The sequence below is a fragment of the Daphnia magna genome, linkage group LG2 (genome assembly GCF_020631705.1).
Source record: "Daphnia magna isolate NIES linkage group LG2, ASM2063170v1.1, whole genome shotgun sequence".
Lineage (NCBI taxonomy): Eukaryota > Metazoa > Arthropoda > Branchiopoda > Diplostraca > Daphniidae > Daphnia > Daphnia magna.
Genome location: NC_059183.1, coordinates 137914 through 165294, shown reverse-complemented (window position 1 = coordinate 165294; position 27381 = coordinate 137914). Strand labels below are relative to the sequence as shown.

Genomic DNA, 27381 nt, shown 5'->3' with positions numbered 1-27381 from the left:
CGGAATAATAAAAATTAAACGCTGGTTTCGATTAAGCTATCAGTTTTCTCCTTCAACCAACAGTTTTTTAAATTAACGAAAATAAAGTGTTGTTAGCGTACCAATTTAATTTTTACTTTTTTACGTTTTCTTCAAAACCTAGAAGACCAGTGGAAAAATAAACTTGATTTCCATTATTTTCATTCAATTCTGAATCGAAATCATGTATTTTAAACCAATTTTAAAGTTCGTTCACTCTGTCGCTATGTCAGCTACACTATAAAAACTGCTCGAGAGAGACCGCATGACCACCGACAAACGTTTAAAACATTCACGAACGCTCCAGAAACCTGTGTCGAATCCCTATTACCACTTGCGCTATCTGTCGTAGCAAATGTTTGCTATAGCGTCCAAATGAATTAGAAGAAAACTGTCATCGTACCTACTTAGATTTGAGCATCCCATTTTCTACCATCCTTCGGAAAAAACCTCGGGAAATGATAATAAGAGAAATTAAAAGAATTTAAAATGTTTTTTTTTTTTTTAATTGAATCAAATGTATTTGCATACCTGCAAACATCAGAACAAAATCTGCACTGGATCAAAGTAAAACCCACATTTCTGCTGAGTTAGACAAAAAAATCGGTGGCAAAAATTACTCGTCGTTTCCCGTAAATTTTCGTGGGGAATTTTTGCTTTCAAAGCGACGCTTCTCTTTACGAGTCTTGGTGGTTTGGGCATCAAACGAATCTGCTACTTCAGTTTGATTATGATCCGCCTGTTTCTTCTGATGGTGTTCGTCGGATGGTTCTACATCCATTTCTGATTGTTTTTCACCTTCCTCCGCAACACTTTGGAATGATCCAGGACGGGCAGATTCCTCTTCTTCCGCAATTTCAACTGACCGGTTGTTCAATAGATAACTGTCAGAATATGGCCTCCTGTGATGTCCCTTTATCATCGCTCGAGATCCAGCGGCTCCATCACCATCTTCTTCCGGTATTTCCTCGTTTTCCGACAAACCCTTTGAATTGCTCTCTACCTCCACTGATTCCTTTGTCCCCGTATTCAAAATCGGGTCGACTATCGAGTGCCACATACGGCTGACAAGTCCAGGATTGGCTAGTGGCTCAACTGCATCTTCCGTCGGTAAGACTTTGTCAGTTTCTGCTTCCGACGTAGAATGTTTTGTGCTGTGTGGAGCCTCGCTGCCTGTTTCTTTGTCTTCCGGATCCTGAGCAGTTGCTTCGTCGTTAACCCGTTTTTCATCGTCCACTTCCTTTGGAGGGAAAATTGGATCCACCACGGCGTGCCACATGCGATTTGCCAATTGGGAAACAGCGTTTTGTTGTCCTTTCTTGTCTTTCTTACTGGGCAAGACTGGTCGAAAAGGCTTGTCATAATGGCTGCGAGGAACGGGTCTGGCTTTGAACGGAACCAGCTTCGCATTTTCCATGTCAGTTGGTTTCGTTCCGCTCATTGTGGTCTTGGTTACGATTGGCTTTTCCTCTTTTACTTTTGGCGACGCATTCCAATCTGGTCGACTTTTCTCTTGTTTTTTCAGTAATGGCCGGGTGATTTTGTCTTTGGGAATCACCGGAGTAATTGAAGTGGAGCCAAAACCTCGAGATCTAAATCTATTCTTCGCCAATTCTGGGGTTGTGAAATGCTGGGCGGAATGAGCTGCCGGGCCGTTCTGGCTTGGGATAGAGCTGAGGTTGGCCAAAGGTGGTGGAACTGATCTGGCCGTTCTCCAACAGTCGACGACTGGTTTCACGTAAGGGAATTGGTTCTTTGTTCCTGGAAGTTTCTTAATTGAAGCATTCATTTTCGCTTTGAATTTAAAATTTAGAGTCCAAAATGTATTATGCATATAACAACTGACCTCATATCTTCCAAAAAGCATCTACACGAACGAACGAATCATCTTCATCTCCGGTTTTCTCATTTGTTAATCAAGTTTATGGTGGAATTCCATCAAAACTATGAAAACAAAATTGTTTAGTCTATTATCAACTATGTTCATCCCAGTTTAAACATACAAAATGTGTTAGAATTTAGTTTAACAGGAATTAACGGTATTTAATGACATACCGCTTTGAATGAAAATGACTAAGCAGCACCGTGACGGTGTTAAGTAGAAGCAAGTGCTCAAAATCTAGTGACAAACGGGGAATTAACATTTTTTAAATCAAACTTGCCGTGTCTGGATAGTTTAATCATTGCCACGGCAATTCATTGCTACCACGGTCTTCTGAATACATCGTCGAAAAGAGATGCAGACAGTTCACCTTGAACCCTACCATAATGAAGATGATAAGCTACACCTTAGATTGAACGTTATCAATGGCTCTAGTCGATTAAACGAACAAAAATCACGAGTTAGTCGAATGTAACGTTATTCAAATGGCAGAAAAAAACCTTACAGAGATCAGGTTCTTCTCTTGGGGTCGAAGAAGTTAGCGAGTGGCTAAAGGAGACAGTCACCTGAATAGAACTGGTACATAACAATACAGCCGTCAGTCGATATTATGAACGATATACTGCACTGTTCATTGCAGCTCCAAAATTTGTCTTAGCTTGTTCCACGACTGTCAAGGGCCCATCAATGCTGACGATAAAAAAGAAAAGAAAGTTACGCAATTTTTTCGCTATTAAATGTAGCTCTTAATCAAGTTTTAAATTAACATACCCCTTCGCATTTTCTTTTGCGAACCACTTCCTCTCCATTATTCCATTAGTTGCATAGCCGATTGCAACAGCTTGGTTGGCCAGTTTGAATGCAATTGTGGATGACGAAAACCATGGAAAGGAAAGAAAGAAAAAAAATCTAAATGTGGACCATTACCAGCGATGTACCAGAATGGCAACCAGTTAGACCAAAAACATTTACGTTGACTTTCTCCTCCTGATGGAAACTTCAGTCGGGTTAATAATCTAACGACTCTAAGAAACTTTTTCTCTGATTTCTTATGAATTTATTCGGTTGTTATACCGCTCTAAAAATAACTTAACGAAATAGGATAAATTTTCGAATTTAAGATTAACAATTAAATAAATTTTGCAAAAAGCGTTTTCAAATTTGAATCCCTAAACAAAACGAACTCTTGAAACCTTTCAAAATGTAAAAATTTGGTCAATGTGACTAGAAGAGGTCAACGTTTACGCAGTTAAAGCTAAAGCAACTTTGTCATCTTCAGGAAATCTTTCTCTCAGTTCCGCGCTGGGGACGTACCTGCGGCCGTCGAATCGTTCAAAGTATCCGTTGCCTCCGAAATCAGATCCCAGCTGTTCATGAGCAAGACCGATATCACGAGGAAGCTCTAAAGTTTCTAAAAGTAAATGACAGAAAAAGGTAACGCTGACGGAACCATTACGACTGCTTCAATAATAGAATCCAGAGCCGTGTGATGAGAACAATTTACCTTCAGCAACGTTTAATCCGATAAAACCACTGGGGGCATTTTTTACCAAAATGTGGTAGAATGCCTGATCTTGCTGTTTAACGCCCTTCGGCTTCCTTTTCCTATGAACAGTCTTCCATTGATCGGATTTCTGAAATTTGGCGCTCCACGAAACAATGACACAAGGTTGGCTGTGGTTGAAGTAGAATTCGGGCATTGATTTATATTCCATGACGAGGCCGACTGCATATTTTACTGTTAGAGGCCGGTAACAAACAAATTTCTGACACAATTAAAATAGAGTTCGATTAAACATCTTGCAAAAACTATTTCAAGATAATATAGATTTTTACCGCCGCAATGATTAATATTTGATGTCTACACAGCTTTTCCACGCACTTCTTCATCATCTGATGAGCCTGAAGCCCTACAGACTGATTTTAAAACCATAAAATTAATGAATAGAGTTTAATTTTTAGTTAATTACACAAGTGTTCATACCAGAAGGAGTTGAATTGCGTCTTCCAGCTGAAGGCTTAAAGCTAAGCAGAGGTTTGCATATTCCAGGACTAAATCCTTTTCTCGGGGTGAAATAATAATGGCAAGTCGAATGAGGAGTCGAAAATCGTTGTCTCTTCCTAAGCCAGTGAAATTTAAAAACGATCCCCAATGAAACCGTAATTGTTCTATTATCGTGCTCATCATTTGATGGAACACTTTCTGGGCTGAAGAAGCTGGTTGACCCATGGCGGCTGGATAACAATGGCACTGCTTTAATGAATCATACGTCTTAGCACAAACATCAACGTAGTAAATTCTTTCGGCATCCACTTCCCTTTACAGACAAAAGCGACAAAACAGATTAATCTTCATTGTTTTTTCGTCAGGCCAAATGCAATTGACTTCAAAGAAAGAAATTTACTACCCTGGATCTTTGCTCCATCTTAGAAGTAGGTCCCTTTCTCCACTGAGTGAACATTCTCTATAGATTACAATTTGTAATGGAATACCAAGTTCCCTGGCAACTTCATGGAAGACTATTGTTAAAAGCATTTGACAGCCACGCTTTGTTTCAAGCACCTAGAATGAAAAATACAAGAAATAATACAACCATTCCAATGATTGTAGGAAGAAATAAACCAAACATACTGTAGCCTACCTCTGTGATAGAACAATAATGATCAAGAGACAACCAGTAGATATGACATGGTTCAAAGCCTATATCACGAAACATAACCAGATGAATCAAGTCGAGAATTTCTTTGGCTTTTTCAAATGAATCACATGCTTTGGCGGTTGGAAATAAACATTCTGCACTATACACCGTAGAATTGGTAAGTTTCCTTACTCTTTCGGTGAGGTCTTCAATAACTTGTCTAATGTCACCTAGGTTGGTTTGTTTAAGCTTGCCCATCTCAAACCACTGGGAAATGAGTACAGCACCGTCTATCAGGGATTTCTGAGATTCTGGTTGTGCCATCAAATCTTGTAATTTACGTTCTATCAGACGGCTTTTTACTTTGGTTAGAAGATCCCTAGCATAGTACTGTGTAGTCAAATTTTCATTTCTAATTGATTATCAAATAATACTTGTTTAAATAATAATACTTTAACGGTAATGGTGACAACAACAACAAAAGACACTCACGTGGTACTAGCCATAAGCTCAAGTTCATGTTGCACACATTCAGGAATGGGAGGTTGACCCAAATGACCCATAATCAACTTATCAGCTGCACTCAAAGGACTCTGGTTTAAAGGGTAGCACTGAAAGGAGATTTCTTGCAGAGTGTTGTGAACTTCTTTAACTGCCATTATTGCAAGAGCTACTCTTTCATACCAAATCCTTTCATTTCTTTCTTGGTGTTGAATTGGAATTTGAGGCCATCTATAAAAAGTAGGACATGCATTTTAAAGGAAGAGTTACATTGTAGGCTGAGATGAATCACCTTGTACTGAACTTTAGTCTCCACAATTCGTTCGAATTCCGAATAATACGATATAAAGTATGGCAGGAAAACATCAAACTCTGCAAATCAAAAATAGTAATTTCTGAAAATGAAAGTATGTGGCGTAATAACACTTCTTCGGGTAACTGATTTAGACTCATTTTAGAATGAAGATAAAGTATGGCATGGCACTCGAGCGTCTAACTGAGTCTCGGGGTTTCGAATTTGTCCGTTTTGCGGAAGTGCTTTACGTTGCCAGACTGTGAACGCAATTTAAATTTCATTAAACTGGCAATCGTTAATTGGTAGTTCATCATCAAATATTATAAAATAAAAGTTAACTAATTTATTGCTATCTTTGGTGAAAAAATAAGTAAAATATGTTCAATTTTGGAATATCTAAGATTGAATAAACATCCTGCTATCTGGAAACTAATAAAAACAAACATTGTCCAAACCATTTATCTCTATTTGGACAACAAGTTTAACTGTGTTATAAAAACTACAGGAAATATAAAGAATTGGTAATTGCCAAAGCTTGGCACAGTTAATGATGCTGCTATTAACACTTGAACGAGCAACTAAAATGGTTTGAAAGCAGTCTCAAAAATAATTCCATTATTCAAGGAGCTAAAAATAATGAATACGCAGCAGCAACAGCCCTGAGATTTAAACGTCAAGAACGTTTGCAACATCCACACAAAAGACCAAGTTTTGCAAACATGAAATGGCTCAAAGAAGAAATTCAAACGCAGTACATAAAAGAAAGGTAAACAATCATTAGAACACGTAGAATTCTAAAAATTTCCGGTGCTGGCAGAGGCGACTGATTTGTGATAGGCAATGTGACTGGCCTGACAGTCGTGCATCCCAGCCGTCATATTTTGCTCATCCTTTCCACATGTCCAGTTATGACAAAACGGACAAAATAGCAAAGGATTTCCCTTGGAACAAACAACACACAGAATTTCAAAGATCTTTTCAGTTTTCTTACCATTCGTTCGTGAATTTGGCTTCACATTATGTTTAGGAATTTGTTTAGTAACATAATCATTCTTCTTGAAAGCCCGAAAACACGGTAAACGAATTTCGGAACTCTCCGCTTTTTTACCTTTTTTCAAAGCGACGGTGAATTCTTTCAAACGAGACATTGCGTAATGAGCTAGAGCTATACAATAATAAGCATCGGGAACGTGAGCAGCATCAGGGGGACTACAAGAAACGTATTTCTCAAAGGCACTGACGACTTCTAAATCCGGTTTAACCTTGCTCAATCGAAGGAGATGTGCACGATCGTACAACCAGTCTGAATGCGCAAGTATCTTCAGGGCTACATCAATGGAACGTACAGCTCTTCGGTAGTCTCCCATATCGCCATATACACGGGCTAAGGAGTGATGGAAATCAGGAACAGATGGATCAAGCTTGACACACTGAATGGCCAACCAAAGTTTGTTTTCAATGGATGAACTTCTGTCTGAGCAGATTAACACATGGTAGGCTTCCGCATTGGCTTGATTATTCTTCAGCATCTCTTCAGCTGCATCTACAAACATTGAGGTATCGATGATGGGATAATCCCATTGTCTGCGAGCTGTAAATTATCAATCTAAAATGAGTAGGGTAAAATATAGGAGTAATATCATTTACCTTCTCGCAGCATTTTCAGTGATTGCACAGTCTGATTCCTAAGCAGCAATTTTTGTGCTTCCATGATAAGTCCATGAGCAAGAAAAAAAGATTGGGCTTTAAATGAACGATTTTGAGCTCTTTTCATCATCATTGGCATCCACACTTCAATGGCCGGCTTCATCAAGATTGTTTCTTTCGTCGGATGGCTAGTATTAAATTGGATGGCGGATTTAAGAAGTTCATCAAATCCATCAAACTCAAAGCTGGTATGGGATGTGAATCGTGAAAGTCTTTTAGCAAGGCTGATTCCTTTGCTATCGATATTGTTGTCCGACTCAAAACGCACCAAAGATTCAGCATGTTTTACAATCTCATCAACCCATCTCACGTTCTTGATACTTTTCGGTACAAAACCTTGAGCATGGGCCTTAAAGAACCACTTTTTGGCTGCTGGCTCATGTCGAGGGCATCCATCTCCATATATCAATAGGCGACCGAATAGGTACTGAGCTTCAACCACACCTTTTTCAGCTGCACGCTGGAGAAAAGGAAATGCTTCACAAGATCTCTCATTTTTCAGCAACAGTTTTGCAAGCAGCAAACTGGGTTTTACATGAAAAGTTGCGGCAGCCATTTTGAGGTTTTTCTCCGCTTCCACGTGATCTTCAACAAATCCATTATCACCGTAAAAATAGTTACGACCCACTTGGTAGAAATCGATCAGCTTTGATTTTATCGGCTGACATGGCAGAGATCCTGAAGATGCCTCCGACAGAAGGCGTCTGTATTCGGCGCACTTCGGATCGAGTTCAACCGCGTCTTGAGCATCTTCTACGGCCAACTGAAATTTTGACAAATGAAGTTCACACATGGCTCGACAAGAGTAAAGAATTCCTTCTTCCGAATTTAAACCAATTGCTTGACTAAATAGAACCAGAGCTAATTTCCATTCTTTCATTTCATAGTGATGCTTTCCTTCTTCTTCCAATTTGACCCAGCCTTCTTTCCTGCTCAAATTAATCGCCGTAGCATTTGGTATTGGAGGTTGATGAGGTAGTAGCATGCGAATTTCTTGTACGATATCTTCACGCTTAATGGAAGAGGCCATCCTAGCTAGACATTCCAAGTCATGTTGATGACGATCAATGTCGAAAGATTCTTCATCAAGTTGTGCCAGCTGGGGTTGAATCCCAAGAGCTCGCTGGAAGATTTTCTTGTATTTTGACGACTTTCCCGGTACGAAAAACGTCGACCAGCTGGCCAGCATAAAATCCACAAGTTGATGGAACAGAAACTTTGTCTTATGAACACCTTCAGATGAACGATGTTTTTGAATATGTTCGTTTAAAGCACCAGACAAAAGGCGCATTGACGTATGTATATCGTCATCGGGCTTAAACAGCTCTCGTTGGTCAGCAGAACCGTTGGTCACACGCATTTTTCCTAGACAAAATGTCAACAAATTGCTCAGGTTAACAATTAAGTTGCTTAACTATAGATTAAGAGTACACAAGGAAAAATGAAAGAGCTTAGCAAACCTATATTTTGGGGACTTTGTGGTGCTGTCTAACGAGGACTGTTGAAAAAAGGAGAAATTAAAACAAAAAGTTATTCAAACAAACACATGTATGGACAGGTTCCTTGGGGTAAGTAACCAGCTAACTTATAAGGTGGTATATCTAAAGAAGACTGAATTTTCAATTTCTTGGAAGTTGTTGAAAGTTAGAGCTGAGCTCGTTCCACGAGGTGTCTGAAACTTACTTACGATTTGCCAAATAACGTAGATTGATTAACCGAAAACACTACTGGAGAGATGGAGTAATCTTGCACAGTAATTACGTAGTGAAACAAGTATTACAATTAGAACAGTAATACAACCCCCTTAATTCCAAATTCACAAACGTATCCTTAAAGATCCACATGTTCTTCCAACATGTGCTCGTCATTAGACCCAGACGGTGTTTGCTGGAAACGGCTGAAAAGAAGTCCTAAAATCGCTAACTCCATTCTCCATCTAGCGACATTACAACTAACTTTCCCAATAATCAGAGTCATAGACCCCTGGTTCCTCCACCATGGATATTTTCCTTCTCAGAAAAGGGGTACCCTCTTGCGGGGATTAATGTTTAAAAAAAAACGGGGGTTTTGGGTCGGGGCGAAAGGGTGGTTTTCCGTTCGGAGGGAGCGCCTCTTGCGGGTGTGTTGTTTCACTCCACGCAGAAACTCATTTGTCGACAGATGAGGTCTATGATGGGGTCTATGACTCTGGTGAAGCTAACATTGTTCTCTGGCGTGGCGAAGGCGCGAAACATGAGCACCAGTAGCACATCCTGTAAAGAGCGGGAAAATTCTTAGTTGAGTTGGCACTTGGCAGTTTTGAGTCATCGGCATCGTTATTTTGTTTCAGGAAACCCCTCGTTACCTTTCGTTTTATTAAACTCCCTCGAAACGCTACGAAACGAAGAGCTCGAAAAGTATCTGACTAAAGAAGTTAGTTATCCAAGGTTTTTTATTCGCCACGTGTTCTTAGTAGATTTAAGGACCTTGGGAATAGAATGTAAAGATTAAATATTAAGACCACATTTGGAGTTAGTTGAAGAAGATTCTATGAAAATAAACTGTATGCCACTGCAAATGGGAAGGTAATATGTTTTCTTGTTAAATGTTAAATTCTTATCTGTGTGATTTTCATTGCTTTCACATAATTGACTTTAGTGCCAGGAATGAAAGTTGTCCAACCATGTTGAAGCAAAGAAGTACACAGCTACAAAACAAATCCAATGGAAGAATGAATTGAATGTTGTTAAACTGTGCAAAAGAGACCACTGGTAACTATATTTTCTCTAAACGTGAAGCATGGTCAGACTAGTTGCACCCAATTTGGTCCTTGTAAGACTTACTGTTTGTTTGTTATAATGCATTGTGAGATCTGAAAGGACTGATAAGAATTTTGTCACTTTCATGTTTTATGTAAGATCTTTAACAAGAAGAGGCAGACTGATTGTTTTTAATTGCCACCTTCTGTTGAAAGACAACTGGATTAGATTCCTCATTGATTCTCCATCAAGAAGAATTTTCTAATTTGTATCAAGGCATTTATCATTCTTTTGGGTAAAGAGAATCATACTTCCTTTGTATTCTGCTGTTAGTATTCTCGACATTTGCAATTGAAATGCAGATATATCTAGTGTTTTTCTGGCAATTAATTTCACGTCTTTGAAAACGGTTTAGGCAATTCATCATTCATCCGGATGGTTTTCTGAACGAAACTGTGACTGGCTCTTCGATCACAATGTGGCCAGGCGTGCCTGTCTCGTAAAGGACTAGGCAGCTTATTAGCGTTTGGATCGAGGTTAGTTTTTATTTTTTAAATATTAATTGCATCTACCTTTGCCCAGATATTAAAACGTGTGAATTCAAGTACATCTTAGTCTTAGTTATAGACAACTGGGAAATAGCTTAGCAATCATTCAGCTTTCAGAAAGCTGAGCTTAGAGAAATTTACAAATGTATCAAATATTAATATGAAATCAGCTTAGGGCGAAATTCATTTTATTAGCCGAAATACGAGCGGCCGGCAACTTAAATGCATTTATTTAGTTCATAATCTGTGAATGTCGCGTCATGCTGATCGAGCCCTTTTTCTCTTTGTTGCCAAAAGGAGAATTAAACCTTAGTTTATGTTTGTTTGGAACTTGTAAAAGTCATGCGTAGTTTTGGCCTTCCCTTTGTCGTTGCCTTCCAAGCACGTAAAAGAAAAAAGGTTTTTACAGTATGGTTTCCGTGGTGAAAGCCGTAGGCAATATGCAGCTTGTGTTTTCAGAGCGTAGTAGACGTCTCACAACCTTTATTATTTGTGCAAGTCATGCTGACGATGCACCCAAGGAACTTGCAGGTACACGTGAGTGCTGAGCAACTTGTTATGTTCTAGTAGCAGGAAGTCATAGTAAAATAAACAAAAACAATTGAATTCTATTACAGTAAACATCTCACGCATCGCGTAAAGTATTTCAGAAAAGAAAAAAAAAAACAGTCGATAAGTATTCTAACGGGATCTTGCTGAATTAGGATGCTATTCTAGACTGGACCAAAACCAAACGGTGGCCATATACGTATATTATACGTCTTTGGTCGACTAACCCAAACTGATACAGCTGTTTCAGTCGTTGCATTTTTATCCAAGTAGCTGTCGTCAAAATTCCTTGAAAAAAACAAAAAAACTTGCGGTAACCGAACGAGTTGCGATAATTCACGTGTTTGCTGAGGTAATCGCAACGACTTTTCGTCTTCAAGAATTCAAAATGCGTGGGAATTGTGTTGTTTTTTCTGCTTCTTACATTTTTCGCTTCAAGAAAAAGACCAGTAGGTTAGAGAATCTATCGACGACCTCGACCGGGGACACATTTCCTGACCGTGTAGCTTCCTTATTGTGTTGGCATGCCTCCAAACGAATTCTCGCTGCGCTTTGATTTACAAACCATTCGTCTTCCATCCGCAGGTTGGTACGGATGCGTCTAATAAGAGATACGTACAAATTTACTCCTTTTACATTCGATGTCAAAATGACATTGGATTACCAATAAAAAGAAGAAATGTTGGGCTTTCTTCTGCCGTTTGTGTTGAGTTGACAATAATACCACTGCAATAATACCACTGAAAAAAAAAAAAAAATGAACAAAACGAAAGGCGATTTCTTTTCTTATCTGCAAATCGACCAATGAGGCCGATTGTCAATGGCACCGGAAGAAGAATGTCGGGATTTTGTGGTTTTTCGTATTCTTTAGCTTGCCCGCAAAGTTTTGTACTACATCGCAGTAAAGTAGCGTCTTTTGCCATGTTCTACCAGTCTGATGGCTTTGTAGGTTAACTTATTACCCGCTAACACCCACCCCACTAAGTAATGATAATTTATTATATACAATTCACAACCTTAACTTCCGAATGTCTTGTTTACGCCATCGGTTTTATTTTACTTCATCATAGTTTTAGCTAAATGCCGTTGCATAGACTTTTTACACATCAAGTATTCGTGCGTGAATAAATTCAGTTGTTTGTTTTGAAGGCATTTACTGAAAAATCGCAAGTCATTTCCCATATCAGATGTAATCAGAAGAATCCACTGGGCTAGTAGCGGGACTTTCGCACCTGTTGCGTCACAATCTATTAAATAACAGCGGCTTTTTCTTCTCGTAATAGGCCATTTATACTAATGTGCGCAGTACCTGTACACTATTGTAAGCTAAAAATCATTGTGCATTCCCTAGAGGCGCTAGCTTCTTGATGTGTCCCATAGAATAGTTGGATTTAAAAAGAAGAGCCTTAAAGGCTTGATGCCAAGCTCTCACCATGTTCAGTCCCGATTTCTATTTTAGCCTGTGCAGGTTGTGCCTGTTAGGGCGGATAGAGTTGACTTGATTTCCGTATCACCAGCCTTTTTTCCCCTTGATTCATTCTTTGTTTTTATGGGCGACGTATCGCATAGAAAAAGTGTGACGTGATTGTGAAGGAAACTGGACGGCATGGTTTTGAATCGACTTACTTTTTGCTGGCTTGCCTTAGTGACCATCTTTCTTAAGTGACGTCAGTTACAGTTCAGTTGGACGCTTTCGGGATGTGTTCAATGCCAACATGTTGTTGAAAAGTTGGCGAAGAAAAGCGGAAGAACAGCGTGTTAGGTTGTTTGATAGACTTCCTCAGAATATTGAGTCGAAATATACGACAGTAATTAATTTTTCGTCAGAACTCGTCGATGTTCTGTAACCAATTTTTTAAAATTATTATTATTATTCTGTTTCATGCAGCCGCAAGTCATCGCCAACCGTGGATATACATCCGAGACTCACCATGTAACTACAGACGACGGGTAATGATTTGAATTATTGTGTTTTACTATTTAATTGAGAACTGAAATTGAATTTTCATGTAGATATATTCTGGAAATTCATCGAATTCCACCCAAGGGTACTGCCAAGAAAGTGGTATTTTTGCAGCACGGCGTATTGCAGTCATCCGGCACGTGGTTGGTCAATCCTTCCAGTCGTTCACTTGGTAATTAAGTTAATCCAAACATTGGCATCCGAATAGGTTTTATGGTATTTCTAGTTATTGCGTAGGACCTGAAAAACGATAGGCAGGACTCTAGGTCTCATTCATTCAATCATCTAATCGAATGCAACATTTCGCGCTTTTTTTTTTGAGCACACCGTTTAATGTGTTGGCCCAGTTTTTGCTTGGTCACAGTCTGTGGGGGAAAAACGGGAGTTTAAAAAGAGACCGGAAAAGGCCAATGCCAAACGAAGGTAGAGGTATTGTGCCTCTGTGTTAGCAACACAGTAAACGCACAGTTGCTCCCGCTTTTACAAATGTTTTCCCACCACCAAAACCGTTCCTAGCATAGTTGTTACGACGAATTAGGCATCAATTCGAAAGCATGTGCTGCGTATCAGTTTCACCTCAATTTTTTTCACCTCTTTCGTTACCACCTCCCAATAGCGATGTTCAGAATGACATGAATTTACAATTTGTTTTGTATCCCTAGCAATACTGCTGGCAGAACAGTCGTACGACGTGTGGCTGGGCAATTTCCGAGGCAACAAGTATTCAAGAAAACATGCTACCCTCGACCCAAATTCTGACGAGTACTGGAAATTTAGGTAATTTTTATTACTTTTAATCGGCCTCATAATTGAATCACGTTGTGACTCTTTAGCTGGGACCAAATAGGAAATTACGACATTCCTTCTGTAATCAACTATATTTTGAAGACAACGGGCCAATCCAAATTGTCCTACGTAGGACATTCGCTAGGGTGCGGAGTGTTCTTCATCGCCATGATCAAGCATCCAGATCTCAATGCCAAAATTGAACTGATGGTAAGAGATCATATTTAGCCTGTCTTAGTGTTAATAGTATATATTAACGGTTTCGTTGAATTGCTAGATTGCTCTGTCACCGCTATCGTCGTTTGCTAATTTTAACGCCATCTTTCGGGCTTTGACTCCATTCACCGATCCTATCGAGGTATGTCATTTCGCAATTGTCAACTAGAACATTTGAGATCAATTTTCACGTTTTACATGTTAATGTTTGAATTCTCTAGAATTTCCTTAGATTGCTTCGCACTCGTGTTTTCTTAGACAGCGAGGTTGCCGGAGATCGTTTGTTTGATATCGCATGCGAACAAACTTATAGCCAAGCGCGATTCTGCAGAGAAGTGTTCATTTTAGTTTGTGGACCCAATCGCAAAAACCTCGATCCCGTATGTTTCATAGACATTCTGTAAAGGAAATCAATTTAAAAGCCAATCATTTAGGCTTTGATCCCATTGATGAACGCAAACTTTATGACTGGAACTTCCGTCGCCGTCATAGCTCAATTCGCTCAAAATTATAATGCAGGTAAAATCAGAGGTACCCAGTATAATTGTAATAGGATTATTACCTAGGTTTCCTATATGCCCAGGTGAGACTTTCCAGGCTTATGATTACGGCACGGAAGGTAATCTTCAAAAGTACGGTTCGACGAAACCATTTGAATACGATTTGACAAAAATCACAGCTCCGGTAATTAGTTTAAGTACATTTGGATTACGCCCCGATCTCATCCACTGTAATTTTCTTTATGGGACCAGATTTATGTCTTTTCAGGAGCAGTTGACAGAATCGTTACAGCAAAGGTTTCCATAACCATTTTCACGTTTATGATGGACTGCTAATGATAAGACGTTTGGTGTGTGTGAATTGATTGTTTAGGATGTCGATTGGCTGCTGACCAAGCTAAGAAACCTGAAGGGATCTACTCGTTTCAATGAATACAATCATTTGGATTTCATATGGGTCGGTAATTTGGCAACGTCTTTTCTTTGCTGTATTTATTATTTTGATTTTCAAACAGGGGACAGATGTCAAAGAGAGGCTTTATGACAAAGTCTTGGACCTTTTGTCATCCTCTTAAGCCAAAACAGCTCATCAACTGATCAATAGTTTGCCTTTGTGAAACCTTAATCTTATTGAAATATTCATATTTATTAATAAAAGAGTTTGATCATTTTTCTTCTGATTCTTTAAATGTGAACAGGGATCATTTAGAAGCAGCAGAAAAACATCAATCTTTTGAAGATTTTTGCTTCAAAAACGGAATTATTATTTTTGTTTACATTTTCTAATATTTTCCATTGGATTCCCTGGTTTATTTAGGCCTGACGTCTGCTCTGTCGGTAGGTATGTTGTGGGGCTCGTCGTGTATTCCTAAATCCCCTACTCAAGAAGGTATAATTGTAAAGGTTGTAGGACAAAATGTCTCAATTGCATTTCGGTATTTTGGTCAACCCATTGCCCTGGCCCTTACGATACTGTGAACTTTTAACGCGAATGATTATTTTCATCGATTAGGCTGCTCTAGGTGATTTTCCCTAGATACTGCCTGTGTACAGTTAAGAAGAGTTTATAAATCCATGTGGCTTCGATCAAGCGCGGACTGTAGGAATTGGAGGAGTTTTGGGTTGACTGTCTTTGCGATGTTGCAACAAATTTTAACTCGTCCTACGCACTTTGCTCAAACAAATGTCCTCTTTCACCTGCTGATGATTTTCTTCTTGTACAGGTGTTGCCACGCAGCCGTCAAATAGCTGTGCATACTTTAGGTTATTCGTGTTTACTTGGGGCTTTCATAACAAATTTCGTGACGTCATCATTTCAGTTGAGAGGTAACTATTGATATCATAGATTGCAACTTCCAATTTCCTTGTTTTCATTTAATCTTTTTTACATCCTATTTCTATGTGACTTAACAATCGGAGGCTATAGTATATGCGATCGTATTGATATCCGGTTGAAAATGGCAAATTCCACTGTGGAACGTTGCGCAACTGGCAGTATAGCACAATATCCTATTCTCTTCCGTGCCGTCATAGCGTCCTCTATTCCCAACGCAATTGGCTGTTTGTCGGAATTCATTTGGAGAATGTCCAGTCTGCGTTACGTAATGTTACGGTCGGTGCACTCCATCCCGATAACATCGTCATAGCATCGATGACAGTCACCGATGCAATCGACGTACTTTCGGTTTTGGAGAAAAACGAATGGAAACATCTCAAGGTAGGAGACTTTCCAAATGTAAATGAGTTGTGCGATAGTTAAAACTATTAATCCGCGCATTTAAATTGTTATTTGTTATTTGAATTCACGTGCCAAACTGCGTCGCATTTCACGCACCTCAAAGGTGTAGTAGCAACAGAAATGTCAATTTTTATCGTTAGATGTCGTACGGTCCATTTATCAAGAACAAAAAGGATGGGCCAAGATGATGAAAGAAGCCCAAAAGAAGGAGAGAAATCCCGACAATATTGACAGCGGGACGAGCTCTCTTTGAAAGGCGAAATCTTATCCTTCGTCTATCGCCTCCCCTCCTCTTTAGCCGTACCCGTCTTCTCGGTGAACGATTGTCGAATAGAAAAATTGATTCATCGACCTTTTCTCTATTCTTCGACTACACAGCCGTGCGTCCACCCCTCCCCGTTTTTCTTTGATTTCCTTTTCCTCTTTTCTTTTGATTCCTACTTTTGCGGATCCCGGTGACTCGCCGCTGCGTTGCAACGATGTAGGATCCCTCATATTGTATACAAGTAGACATTTCCTTTCGTTGCGTCGATCGTCCGACCCATTGAAGATGTGCCCTTCCCCCGTTTTTTTTACATTTCTGGTCAACCGGATTCATATCCAATATGATACCTCTTTGGAACCAAAGAAATGAAAAAAAGATTGAAAAATAATAATCATAATATTTCAGATATTAAAACATTATTATTTCTTGATATTTGGTTTTCGTAGCGTATGGTTTGCCGATACATTTCTACGTACGTGATTGCTGCTCGACTTTGAATTGTTGTCGGCTATTGAGGGTCGAGGAGCAAAGCAGCACAAGGTCTTCTTTAATATACGATTCACTTTTTCTGCTTTGGTACTACGTAGCCGGACGTTTGATCCGTGAAGGCCTAGTCGAACATTGTTACGTCACCTACCAAAGTTGGGTGACCCCTTTTATTTTGTATTTGTTTCTTCGAAAAATCGAGTAAACTAGTTGAATTAGGCGCCAACGTCATTTTCCGCATAGAGACACGGCGGTGCGTGCGTGACGAACGAGTCATCCGATGATCTAATAATCTTTGATCCGCTTCTAATCATGTATCCCTATTTTTGGTGCTTCGTTAAGACAGATAATTGAGCAAGAAAACAGACGAGTCACGTAGAGCCCCCAACGATTACCTGCTTTGACTATTAAGCGTCCCATTGTTAACATTCCCATCAGTCAAAAAAATGATAAGACGGTGGGGAAACAACGAGAAAAGGAAAAAAAAAAAAACGAGTGTCGGTCACAACGAGAAGTGACACACAGACCGTTGAAAATCAAAGTCAAATAGCGCTAGACGATTACGCGCACGCAAAGAGAGATTATCGTTCTAAAGTCGAAAAAATACGTTGTTGATTTTGGGAGATGTGGGTAATACGAGGGCAAAAATTTTTATTATTTTTATTTTTTTTGATTTTATGCTTAGCAACTGAGGGGGATATCGACAAAAGTATTTCGACCGGATGGCACTGGCACGGATTGATCGAGATCAACAACTCGCCAATCTAATCATTTTTGTTGACCATCTCTCAACATCTTTACGTAAAGGTACTTTTTCTTGATTTAAAAAACAAAAAATGATAATAATCATTTGTCCTCGTGTCCCGATGGTTGCCGGAATCATTTGGAAGGATTCTTCATTTATTATTTTCTTAGCGCAAGTCTTACAGATAGAAAGGTGGAGCTAAAATGGAGAGACTCCTCCCTTCCATCTGTAAACGTGTGTACATCTCCACTATGTACAACACACACATACACACACACACAGACAGACACAGAGAGAAGAGGGGGGAGGGTTGCGTGAATGAGGAGAGGGTGGTTGTCCCGGTGCTTTTATATGCCACCCCTCTTGTCTGACGGAGGCAGAAAGATTCAGAATGAAAGTAGTTTCAAAAACTTGGTCTCTAGCGCGTGACACCGTCAGTGAGGTGATACAAACCGGACGGGTAGGAACCGCCAAACCGCTCGCGTGTCCCTCAACACTCTGATTGAGACAATAGAGACATGCTGGACAAGAAACGAATCGCAAACGATTAAAACACGCACCTCACAAGTGAATTTGAGATTTGTGGCGGTCCATGTTTGATTTCAAGCCGAAGACATTCAAACAAAACATTGTCGGGATATGAATGCCGAGGTGGTTAGCGTGTCCTCGGCCGTCAGCAACGACAAGGTGCCGCTGTTGAATCGACACATGGCTGAATCGTCCATTCAGACGGCCACATCCTCCAAAAATAACGCGCTCGACGACTGTGTAAGTTTTCAATGTTCTTCTCTTATATAAAGATGCAAAGTATTCATTAATTCATTTGACTTCATTCGAATTCAAAGCAGGACAGTCAACTGATGTCGTTATGGCGACCCATAATGTGCCGGACGAGTCAAATGTTCCCTCCACCTGCACCGCCGACGAGGAGTTCATCGTCGGTCGCAACCGACCTGTCCGTCTTGACGGGCAGCATGTCTTCGTATTTCCAGCACGCCAGCCAATCTGTTGGCGGCAACAGCGATGCTCTTAAAACGCCGCATCCAAACAACAGCGTTAAAAACTGTTTGCCTCCGAACAACAACAACAACATCAACAAGATGGACTCGCATCAAATGGCTCACCCTGTCAGCATCGCGTCACCCACAACCATTGGTACATTTTTGATTGGTCTCTTTGCTTCGTCGCATTGTTTAAGATTTCTTTGATTTTTGATTTTTTTTTATCGGGGCAAACGAAAAAAATCGAAAGTATTTCATTTGAAAAATGGTCGAGTGTGATGGGGTTCGAGTGTTAAAAGGTCCGTCTGCCATCATGTGTGCGCTCGTGATTATTCAGCAGCGTCTATTTACTAGTGGGGAGAGACATGCTGCCAAAAATCCGAGTGAGAGAGGATTTTGATAAAACGCAACTATCTACAGCTGGGTGGGGGAAGGAGGGTAGTGAAATAAGAGAAGGCCAATGGAGCGAGGGATTAGAGATGGTTTTAGAGTTTTAAGCAGATTAAGAGCTCAGCACCCAGTTTCCTTTTTTTTTTTTTTCTTAAATGTTTACGTCGTCGTTCGCTGATGGTCTGGCGGGGGTTATAAATATCTTTAAAAAAAAAAAAAAAAGAAGGTAATAACCGACCCGTTGGATTAAAAAGAAAGGGGAAGGGTTCGCTTTTTTTTCCCGGATAAATCCGTCGACAGGCTGATTTCATTTTATTAGATATATTTATATATAGTAGTGGCTGTTACGTCAAAAGCTGTGCAGAACGTAGATTTTTCTTCAGCTAGGGAGAACGTTAGAGGATTTCGGATAAAAAGGAGATGGGGGATTATTCATCGAGCGTTATTGTGAAAGCAATAGACGGGGAACGGGGGGAGGAGGGGGTAGTGTAGGGGTGTGACGAAGATAGTCCCCTTCTCTTCTCTATAGACGACGAGATATTCTCAGTGCGATGATTAGGATGAAATCCAGCACCCAGCAAAGTTTATAGGATGTGATATCTAAAATATAGATGGCGGATGATGTGTAGTAGTTGTACAGACGATGTATAAATCCTTGGGCTCTATGCGTCGCGCACAGACTGCTCAGCCTATACACACGCAGAAAGAGAGAGAGAGAGAGGACCTCTGTGTGTGTATGTGTATAAGCGGATTATGGACCCACAGAACTAGCGAAGGACATGTTTCAAGCTTTTGGCCCGGATTGAGCTTGGCGGATGCGTTTTGCCCAACCGGGCGCTGCTCGGTTTTTTTTTTTCTTTTGCTTTCTTACAATCCTCTTTTTATTCTTCTTTGAAATTTTCGGGTTTATCCTGTAAACTTTATTCTCTTGTGTCTCTCTCCCTTTTTTCTTTTTTATTATTGTGTTTTATATAGAGAAAAAGAAAGAGAGAGAGAGCGGCGTATAGATTAAGAGTGACACCAGAACGGTCGTCAGTAGATACATAAGCCGATAACCGAGCTAACCAGTCACGTATAAATATCCATTCAACAATGCGTCTATAGTTCAACTTATCGTACATGCAGCACTCAATTATTCATTTCTCTTTTTCTCTCTTTTTTCTTAGGAGGTTGAACGAAATATTTGGCTTTTATTATTTGATTTTTTTTTTAAATAGTTTTTGCATAGTTTACTATTCATCCGGCTATGTGGATGTGGGAGGCCTTTTAATTCTTTAGCTGGTCAAGAAGAAGCCATTTGAAGTCAAGTAAAAGAAAAAGTTTTATCTTTTAAGAAAAGGCCAAAAATGAACGAACCCATAACACGGACCAAGTATTGAGAGGATTAAAAATCTACGGTACATGCGTCGTCAAGAAAACTGTGATGTTAACGTAGTCCACTCGAACGACGTAGGGAACAAAAAAACAAAAGTCTTGCAACATTTGAATAAGAGGGAAACCCCTGTTTGGCGCTCCATCCATGCGTCATAGTGCTGTCCAACCTCTTCCCCCCCTTTTTTTAAATATTTTTACTGAACTAAACTACAATTCAAATGTCACACCAACATGGATCTCTCTCTCTCTCTCTCGTTGTCCGTGTCATCTCTCGATCTCCCTTTTTCTTTGGGCCTTTTTCTGATTGGATTTGCAGAGTCAGAGAGAAGCTTTTGCGCCCGTCTCTCTCTGCTTTGGCTTTACTTAGTAAAAAGGACTAAAGTGTCTGTTGAGCAAAAATACTGTACAAGTACAAAAGACGGACCTTTTTCTTCTGTAAACATAAAAAGCTCGTCACAAGACGCTAAAGAGGATTAGCCATTTCTTATAGACTTTTGCTGTGGCTCTGCCATTCTTACGTGCATACACCAAAGAGAAATGCTATGAAATCGCTTTTAAAACAAAAATACGATTGGCTTTGATGCTTCTCTCCTCTTTTTGTGTGTGTGCGTGTGCGTGTGTGTGTGTGTGTGTGTGTGCCAGTCACCCCATGTGGTCGCCACGCCCCAAATGGATTTCAATGTAGAAACACGTTGGAATGTTTTTCTTTTTAGCCTCGATATCATCCACTTTTACTACTCGCCGTCTCTTTCTTGAAATAAGAAAAATAGGCGAGCAAAGTGAGAAAGTCTTTCATCTTTTGTGTGTGTGTGTGTGTGTGTCGGTTCCATGTTCTTATGCGTCCACGCCCTTGCCAACGGAACACGAGCAGGACCTTAATCGCTTTTTATTTTCTTCTTTCTTTTTGCTTCCGTGTTAAGTCACTTTGACTCTGCGAGAGAAGGATTCCTAATCCGGAAGCCGTAGTGAAAGTGGTGTTGCAAAGTCAACGGAGAAGGCAAAAGAAGAGGGGGAGGAGTAGGCAAAAAGAGAGAGACACTAGAAAATCCCCTTTTCCTTTCTTTTCGGCTGCAGACGACATGAAGGTGCAACTTATTTATTTGCCTCGTTCTTTTAATATATAACAAAAAAGTCACTTATCTCTTGTGACTTAGTCTCAAATAAATAAGTGGTTTACCTTTACAACACTCTCTCCACTAGAGCAGACCGGTTCCTTTTTTTCCACGTTACAAACGCAAAAAAAAAAAGGTTTCTTCTTCTTTTGCAGGATTTCAACAAAGAAAAACAAATTCTTTTCATGGATTTTTTTTTTTTTTCTCACGGATAATCACATTTATCGCTGACGTTTATCTTTGTATTTAATAATCCGATAATGGGACGAAAATAATAAATAGTTCAATTGCGTCTTTGAGATTAGAAAGGGAAAAAAGGAGACGTTTTTCCCGCTGTTTAGCAGAAAGATTAGCCTCAAGGTGGAACCACTGTCTTCCCCCCCATCCCGTCGTCGAGGCCTGCTGGCTGGGGAAGGAGGGAGAGAAAGAGAGTCTTGAGGTTTAGCAGACGACGTCTTAAAGGCAGACGCTGTGTGCCCTGCTTGCAAGCAGGTTCGCTTCAAAATTCGTGTTGTCCTCTCCGTTTCCATTGTGCGTTTGTGTTTCGTCGTTGCAACAAGAATCTGTGTTGTTGTTTACGCTGAAAAGAGGCCTGGATGTCATGAAGAATTCCGACATGCGTGTCGAAATGGAGAATCATTCTCCAATTTTTGTCGAATGTGGTGAGCATTTTCATCTACTTCTCACTACTGCCAAGGGCTTTCGTCTTGCATTCGTCAATTCACCTGCCAAGCTGTTTATTGCATCATTTCGTGAATCACTTCACTGTGGTGGATGAACGAACAAGTTGGCCACACAAATGGAAGGGAAATTACCCTGAAATGCTGCATTGAATGCATTGTTTTGGCCAGTGTCAAATCACTGTGTGTAGTGTCGAGCAGCGCCACCGCTATCGCCAAGCAAAGGCCCCCAATCTTGAATGCATTGGCATCGTAGCAAGTACGAGGCAAAGAGAAAGAAAAGAAGTAAAAAAAAAAAGAAAGAAAAAGGTGGTCTCTGCTGCTGCTATTGAGAAAGGAGGAGGAAGGGGGAGGATGTGCTCCCACTCGGCTCGGGAGGATTTGAGAAAAAAAAAAAAAAAAAGTGGGGGGAGGTGGAGGGAATGGCGAGACGAGAGCGGCTTTGGGGGATTTGGCTTAAAACTGGGCAGCTTAAAAATCGATAAAGCTCTTCCATCCGTAACCTTCCCTTCCTTCCTTTTTTGTTTTTTTCCTCATTCGCCATCATCTCCCTTTTCCCCCATGTCTACAAGACGCGACCCGTTCGATGGCATAAAATCACGTGTTTAGGTCCATCGGGGTCTTTAGGTACGACATTTTCCGGGGTGGATTCATTATTATGCATACACGTGAATTAGTCGTAAGATGGCGTGCCTTTACTCTTTCAAACTTGCAACTACGTTTAAAAATTAAATGCACATTTATCGTTTAGTCGTGAAAAAAATAATAACTGTGTCATTGTAGAGGCGTTGTAGCAGCGTCTCTCTCAGTTTCCTCAGCCCGCTCGATAAATCCTCGTCTTACAACTCCCTTCTTCTACGGATTTTCACCCTCTTTCTAATTCCCCCTTTTGCCGAAGGGAACGGACCATCTCGTAGGAAATAAGAAGACATTTTTTTTTGTTTTTGTTTTTTTTTTTATCTCGTTCCATTTTCATCCGACGTCGAGTTCTATCCATCGGGATTAGTCTAATCTCCGGCTGCCGTGACAGCTCTCGGAAATGAATCCCTTCCTCTTTCTTCTTATTTTCCCTCGCTTCTTCGCATTTTCGGTTTTGAGTTCTATTTTTATTACTTGGCATCGATGTTTAATGTTCAAACTTTAATTCGATTGGGAAACAAAACAAAAATAGGTAAATCGATTCCTGTGCATTGCGTGGTGATGAACACGACGACGCCGTGTTACTTGGCCGATGCGGCCATGATTTCGACGCCTAGCGCAAGTGGTGGAATCGAAGGAGGAGCAACGACTCCAACCAAAGCGACGTGCAACAGTGGCCATCAAGCGGAGGAATCGGTGGACGTCGACAGTTACGCCATCATTCCGGCATCGACGTTATTCAATCAAATTGTGCCCGTGGTCCTCCGCAAACTCGGATACACCGAAGACGTCATCTTTAATGCAACCGGTTTGCATTTTTTGTTTTGTTTTGTTTTGCCAATGCATCACAATGCCCCGGCGCTGATTGAAACATTTTGTGTCCAACAGGTTGGCTGATGATGAAAAATTGGCGTCCATTGAGTTTGACTCAAATCGCCAGCAGCGAAAGGGAAACTGTTGGCGGAGTCCTTGGCGAATTGACCACCGTTGCCACACTCCGCATTTACGTCAGAAGGTATTTCCATCATTGCGTTCATCTTGTTGTTTGTTGTTTTGCGTACACCATTAAATCTGAATTGAAAAACACAACCAAAAATAGGAATTGTAGCAGCAATGTGAGCAATCACCAATCAGAGATGAAGAACAAAGTGTTGAGATGGTTGATGACCCAGAGCCAACATTTAATCAACAATACCCGTTTCCCTTTGGACGAGGTAAAATCATTAACTGCCATCTAATCGACAATTAAATTGACGTGTTTTTAATTTAAAAATAAAATAAAATAACTGAAAGAAATGGCAACAAAAAGTGATGAGAGGAGAACGACCAGCTACGCCATCTGCTGACGCGCGCCGACAATTTGACGTTTGGTTCCAACAGGAAATGCTCCGTCCCAGCCCTTCGACACCGACTCAGCAACACCAGCAGCAACAACAACAACAACAGCAACAGCAACAGCAGATGATGACTAGATCCAGTAATGAGAAAATGAATCATCAACAACGTCACAGTCCGAACAGCAACAATGATCAAGCGCCCGGATCAGAGAATAACAATAATTTATGCATGTCGACTGGTCTTCATTCGTCATCGTCCTCGTCTCAATTATCTCGGGATGTTTCGGCCGTGGCCTCGTCGGCTGCGGTTCCTCGCGTCCGCATGAGGACCACCTTTGATCCGGAACAAGAGTTGCCCCGTCTGCAGCGTTGGTTTGCCGAGAATCAACACCCGACTCGCTTCCAGTTGCAACTCTACGTCCAGGAGCTCAACGAACTGGAATCGAGGCGTGGACGTAAGCCGCTGGATGTCAGCAATTTGGTGTATTGGTTTAAAAATGCGCGGGCCGCCTTTAAACGGGCGGAAGTGCGAGGCGGAAATCATCATTTGGCTGGCGGAAGAGAATCCAATGGATCTTGGATGACAACGGGCCATTCGATGCGTGAAGGAGTGCATCTTTCCTCGTCCGGCCGGTTGGCTGGCGAAGACGAGGAGGAGGAAGAAAGTTCTGACGGCGATCGTCTTCGCCACCGCCGCCGCCATCATCATCACCACCACCACCACCACCGGATGATGGCCGAGGAAGAGGATGCCATCGACGACGAAGAGGAAGAAGACATTGACGAAGATGATGAAGACGAGGATGCCAATTCGTCGGTTTCTGATCGCTCGAGGCGAAGTTTCTCTTCGACGCATCCATCTGTCGTCCTTCCGCTGAAATTGGAGCCGCTGGATCTCAACCGCAGCAGCAGCTGTGACGAACGGGACACGAAAATTCAACACGAAAATCATGCGGACGAGACGGAAGAGCCGGAACGGATGGATCCCGTCATCCAGCCGTCTGCTCTTGCGCTCAACGGAGTCGATGATGGAGGTGGAGATTTGGACGATGACGACGATGTTGGATCTCAAGCGTCGGCCGATTCCGACTCTGAACTGGAAGATTACGCTGAAAATTTGTCGCTGTCGAAACATCCGTCGGACGCAATGGCGGCGGCGGATGGAAGCCATCACAACCACAAGAAAGTGGATCCACTTCTTCAACACAACACGAGCGGTTCATCGAGCAGCCAAGATTACGCGGCGGCGGTGGCGGCGGCGGCAGCGACAGCAGCGGCGACGACGTCGGGAACGGGATCGAGCGGAGCCTATTCGGGATTTTCAGGTTTGAATTTGAGTCACGCACAACTGAATCCGCACGGGCTAGTCTACATGACGTCACCCTATTTACAAGGCATTGGATCTTCGCTGCTGCATCACCAATCGGCGGCCGCAGCAGCTGCAGCCGCCGCCGCGGCCGCTGGGTTGGCTCATCACCTCCACCACCACCAGCAGCACCAGTCGTCTTCTTCGTCGTCTTCGCGCGGCCCAATCGGCATGGATCCATTGAGTTTGACCTCGTCGTCTGGCGTGGCCAATTGCAGCGATGATCGGCGTAAACGCAATCGGACGTTTATCGATCCGGTGACGGAAGTGCCCCGTTTGGAGCAATGGTTTTCTCTCAATACGCATCCGTCTCACTCGTTGGTGCTCCGCTACACGGACGAACTCAATCGCCAGCCGTATCGACTGAAATTCCCCAAATTGGAGCCGAAAAATGTCCAATTTTGGTTTAAAAATCGACGCGCCAAATGCAAACGGCTGAAACTTTCGCTCTGAGTCACGTGAACAAATTGGCAAAAAAGTTGTCCACTTTTTCTATTTTTTTCTTTTTTCGAATCATTTTGCTCGTTGAATCGTTGAAATTGTAATCTGATCGATTGACTTTTTGATATTTCCCTGTTTTTGTTTTCTCGCGCGAGCCTAGTCGTCATTTTGTTTGCCATTTCTGTGTTGCGTCATTTTCCATCCCCCCGAAAAAACAATGAATTCATTTGTTTTTGTTTTTGTGATTGTGGCGTGTGTGTCTTTGTTGTTCACATCAAGGGTAACATCATGATACCCTTTATCTTATTATTCTTGCCCCTCCCACTGTATCAATGTGTGATTGTCATCGTTGTATTATGAAAATAACAACAAAATAATCTCTTGTCGCAATTGTCTAATGTTCTTCCACCCCCTCATTCCTTCCCTTGTTAAAACAAAAAACAAAACAAAAAATTGGACAACGTGTCGTGTGCCATCCGTTATTTCCGTTCATTTGTTTTTTGTTTCTTTTAATTTTTTTTATGAAATTCCCCAACAGAAAAACAACACAAATAATAAACGTTAAAAAACATGTCTCGGCTTAGTTTGGAATTTAAAATGCATTAGCCATTTTAAAAAGAAGATTTCAGTGAGAAAAATGAAAACCCTATAGGATGAAACATTGAAACAAGTATTGATGATGCTTAATAAATCTCAAGAGGCTATAAGGAGGACACGCGGTAGATATGTGAAATGCGGATTAAAGGTAGTCGAGGGCAGCTTTTCTTGTGGCATTTTGTGCATTTCTAATGACAATTTAACCAAAGTTTATTTTAAAAAAAAACGAAATTCTTTTCGTACACGTATACGTACGCTGTAAATAGTAGCCTAGAAGACGAGTGCTGGTGTTCAGGTTGAAACGACGCAATCCCAAGATTTATACAACGGATTGGCTTTCTAATCTTTAAACTCAGTTCAACAATAATCATCATCTCATGAAATCGTTGGGCGTCAGCATCCATCACGCATCACAGACAAAGCCTGTACTATATTATCGTATTAAATGATTGGTCTAAACGTATACAGTAAAGCCCGTCTCTCTCTTCTAAACACGCCCGAAAACGGTTGACTTTTACAAAAGGATTAAAAAAGCGACTGGATTCTTTTGAACGCTCGTAATGAATTGAACGCGCCCTTAAATCACGCAGCTGGCCAGAAAAACTTGAAAAATCCTCAAGTCTGAAATGATGATGAAAGATGGTATACATTAAAAAGAAAGGAGAAGAAGCCAAAGAAAAAAGCCAAAAAAAAAGAAATAAATAAATAAAAAATAAAAGGGATAAATGACGTTGATATATTTCACATTATCCCTCTATATATTTATTAGACGGAAGCTGTGCTCGCGCCGTTGCTGCGCGCTCACGGCTAATCCTCATATATCAGCAGCTTTATATTTGTAAGTGAAAAACAAAAAACTAAAACTGTC

At 40.9% G+C, this 27381-nt stretch overlaps 4 protein-coding genes across 21 annotated transcripts; 2 read left to right on the top strand and 2 right to left on the bottom strand.

Moving 5' to 3' along the window:
- Window positions 1-505: 505 nt before the first annotated feature.
- Window positions 506-5623, bottom strand: LOC116915382 (F-box only protein 21). 9 transcript variants are annotated; one of them, XR_006642812.1, is made up of 15 exons: window positions 5333-5622; window positions 5032-5271; window positions 4543-4951; window positions 4309-4463; window positions 3885-4218; window positions 3737-3817; window positions 3405-3666; window positions 3215-3311; window positions 2672-2741; window positions 2524-2590; window positions 2406-2466; window positions 2283-2331; window positions 2074-2137; window positions 1865-1962; window positions 506-1789 (listed from the first exon to the last, which is right to left on the bottom strand). XR_006642812.1 is itself a non-coding variant. In XM_032920492.2 (8 exons), exons 1-8 carry the CDS (start codon window positions 5491-5493, stop codon window positions 3142-3144), a joined length of 1812 nt encoding a protein of 603 aa, XP_032776383.2. In that variant the 5' UTR covers window positions 5494-5623; the 3' UTR covers window positions 3008-3141. The 9 variants fall into 9 exon arrangements, 2 of the variants coding, with proteins under 2 accessions (XP_032776383.2, XP_032776384.2); XR_006642813.1 differs by having other exon boundaries at window positions 2529-2590; XR_006642810.1 differs by having other exon boundaries at window positions 2406-2590.
- Window positions 5624-5783: 160 nt separating this feature from the next.
- On the bottom strand, window positions 5784-8947 carry LOC116915375. Of its 5 annotated transcripts, none has more exons than XM_045168669.1 (4): window positions 8726-8947; window positions 8503-8540; window positions 6983-8407; window positions 5784-6926 (listed from the first exon to the last, which is right to left on the bottom strand). In XM_045168669.1, exons 3-4 carry the CDS (start codon window positions 8400-8402, stop codon window positions 6130-6132), a joined length of 2217 nt encoding a protein of 738 aa, XP_045024604.1. In that variant the 5' UTR covers window positions 8403-8407; window positions 8503-8540; window positions 8726-8947; the 3' UTR covers window positions 5784-6129. The 5 variants fall into 5 exon arrangements, with proteins under 5 accessions (XP_045024604.1, XP_045024603.1, XP_032776373.2 ...); XM_045168668.1 differs by having other exon boundaries at window positions 8730-8947; XM_032920482.2 differs by having other exon boundaries at window positions 8503-8947.
- A 3348-nt stretch (window positions 8948-12295) lies between these two features.
- On the top strand, window positions 12296-15012 carry LOC116917773 (lipase member N). Its single transcript, XM_032923373.2, has 12 exons — window positions 12296-12685; window positions 12766-12827; window positions 12891-13012; window positions 13503-13617; window positions 13674-13836; window positions 13904-13984; window positions 14064-14222; window positions 14277-14361; window positions 14426-14526; window positions 14595-14639; window positions 14716-14799; window positions 14858-15012. Exons 1-12 carry the CDS (start codon window positions 12593-12595, stop codon window positions 14915-14917), a joined length of 1170 nt encoding a protein of 389 aa, XP_032779264.2. The 5' UTR covers window positions 12296-12592; the 3' UTR covers window positions 14918-15012.
- Window positions 15013-15053: 41 nt separating this feature from the next.
- Window positions 15054-26489, top strand: LOC116917772 (ubiquitin carboxyl-terminal hydrolase 36). Of its 6 annotated transcripts, XM_032923371.2 has the most exons (10): window positions 15054-15668; window positions 15762-16059; window positions 17517-17638; window positions 17722-18344; window positions 18422-18731; window positions 23305-23580; window positions 23661-23787; window positions 23872-23986; window positions 24066-25434; window positions 25504-26489. In XM_032923371.2, exons 4-10 carry the CDS (start codon window positions 18216-18218, stop codon window positions 25926-25928), a joined length of 2751 nt encoding a protein of 916 aa, XP_032779262.2. In that variant the 5' UTR covers window positions 15054-15668; window positions 15762-16059; window positions 17517-17638; window positions 17722-18215; the 3' UTR covers window positions 25929-26489. The 6 variants fall into 6 exon arrangements, with proteins under 6 accessions (XP_032779262.2, XP_032779260.2, XP_032779261.2 ...); XM_032923369.2 differs by having other exon boundaries at window positions 15769-16059; window positions 24066-26489; XM_032923370.2 differs by having other exon boundaries at window positions 18425-18731; window positions 24066-26489.
- The last annotated feature ends 892 nt before the right edge of the window (window positions 26490-27381 follow it).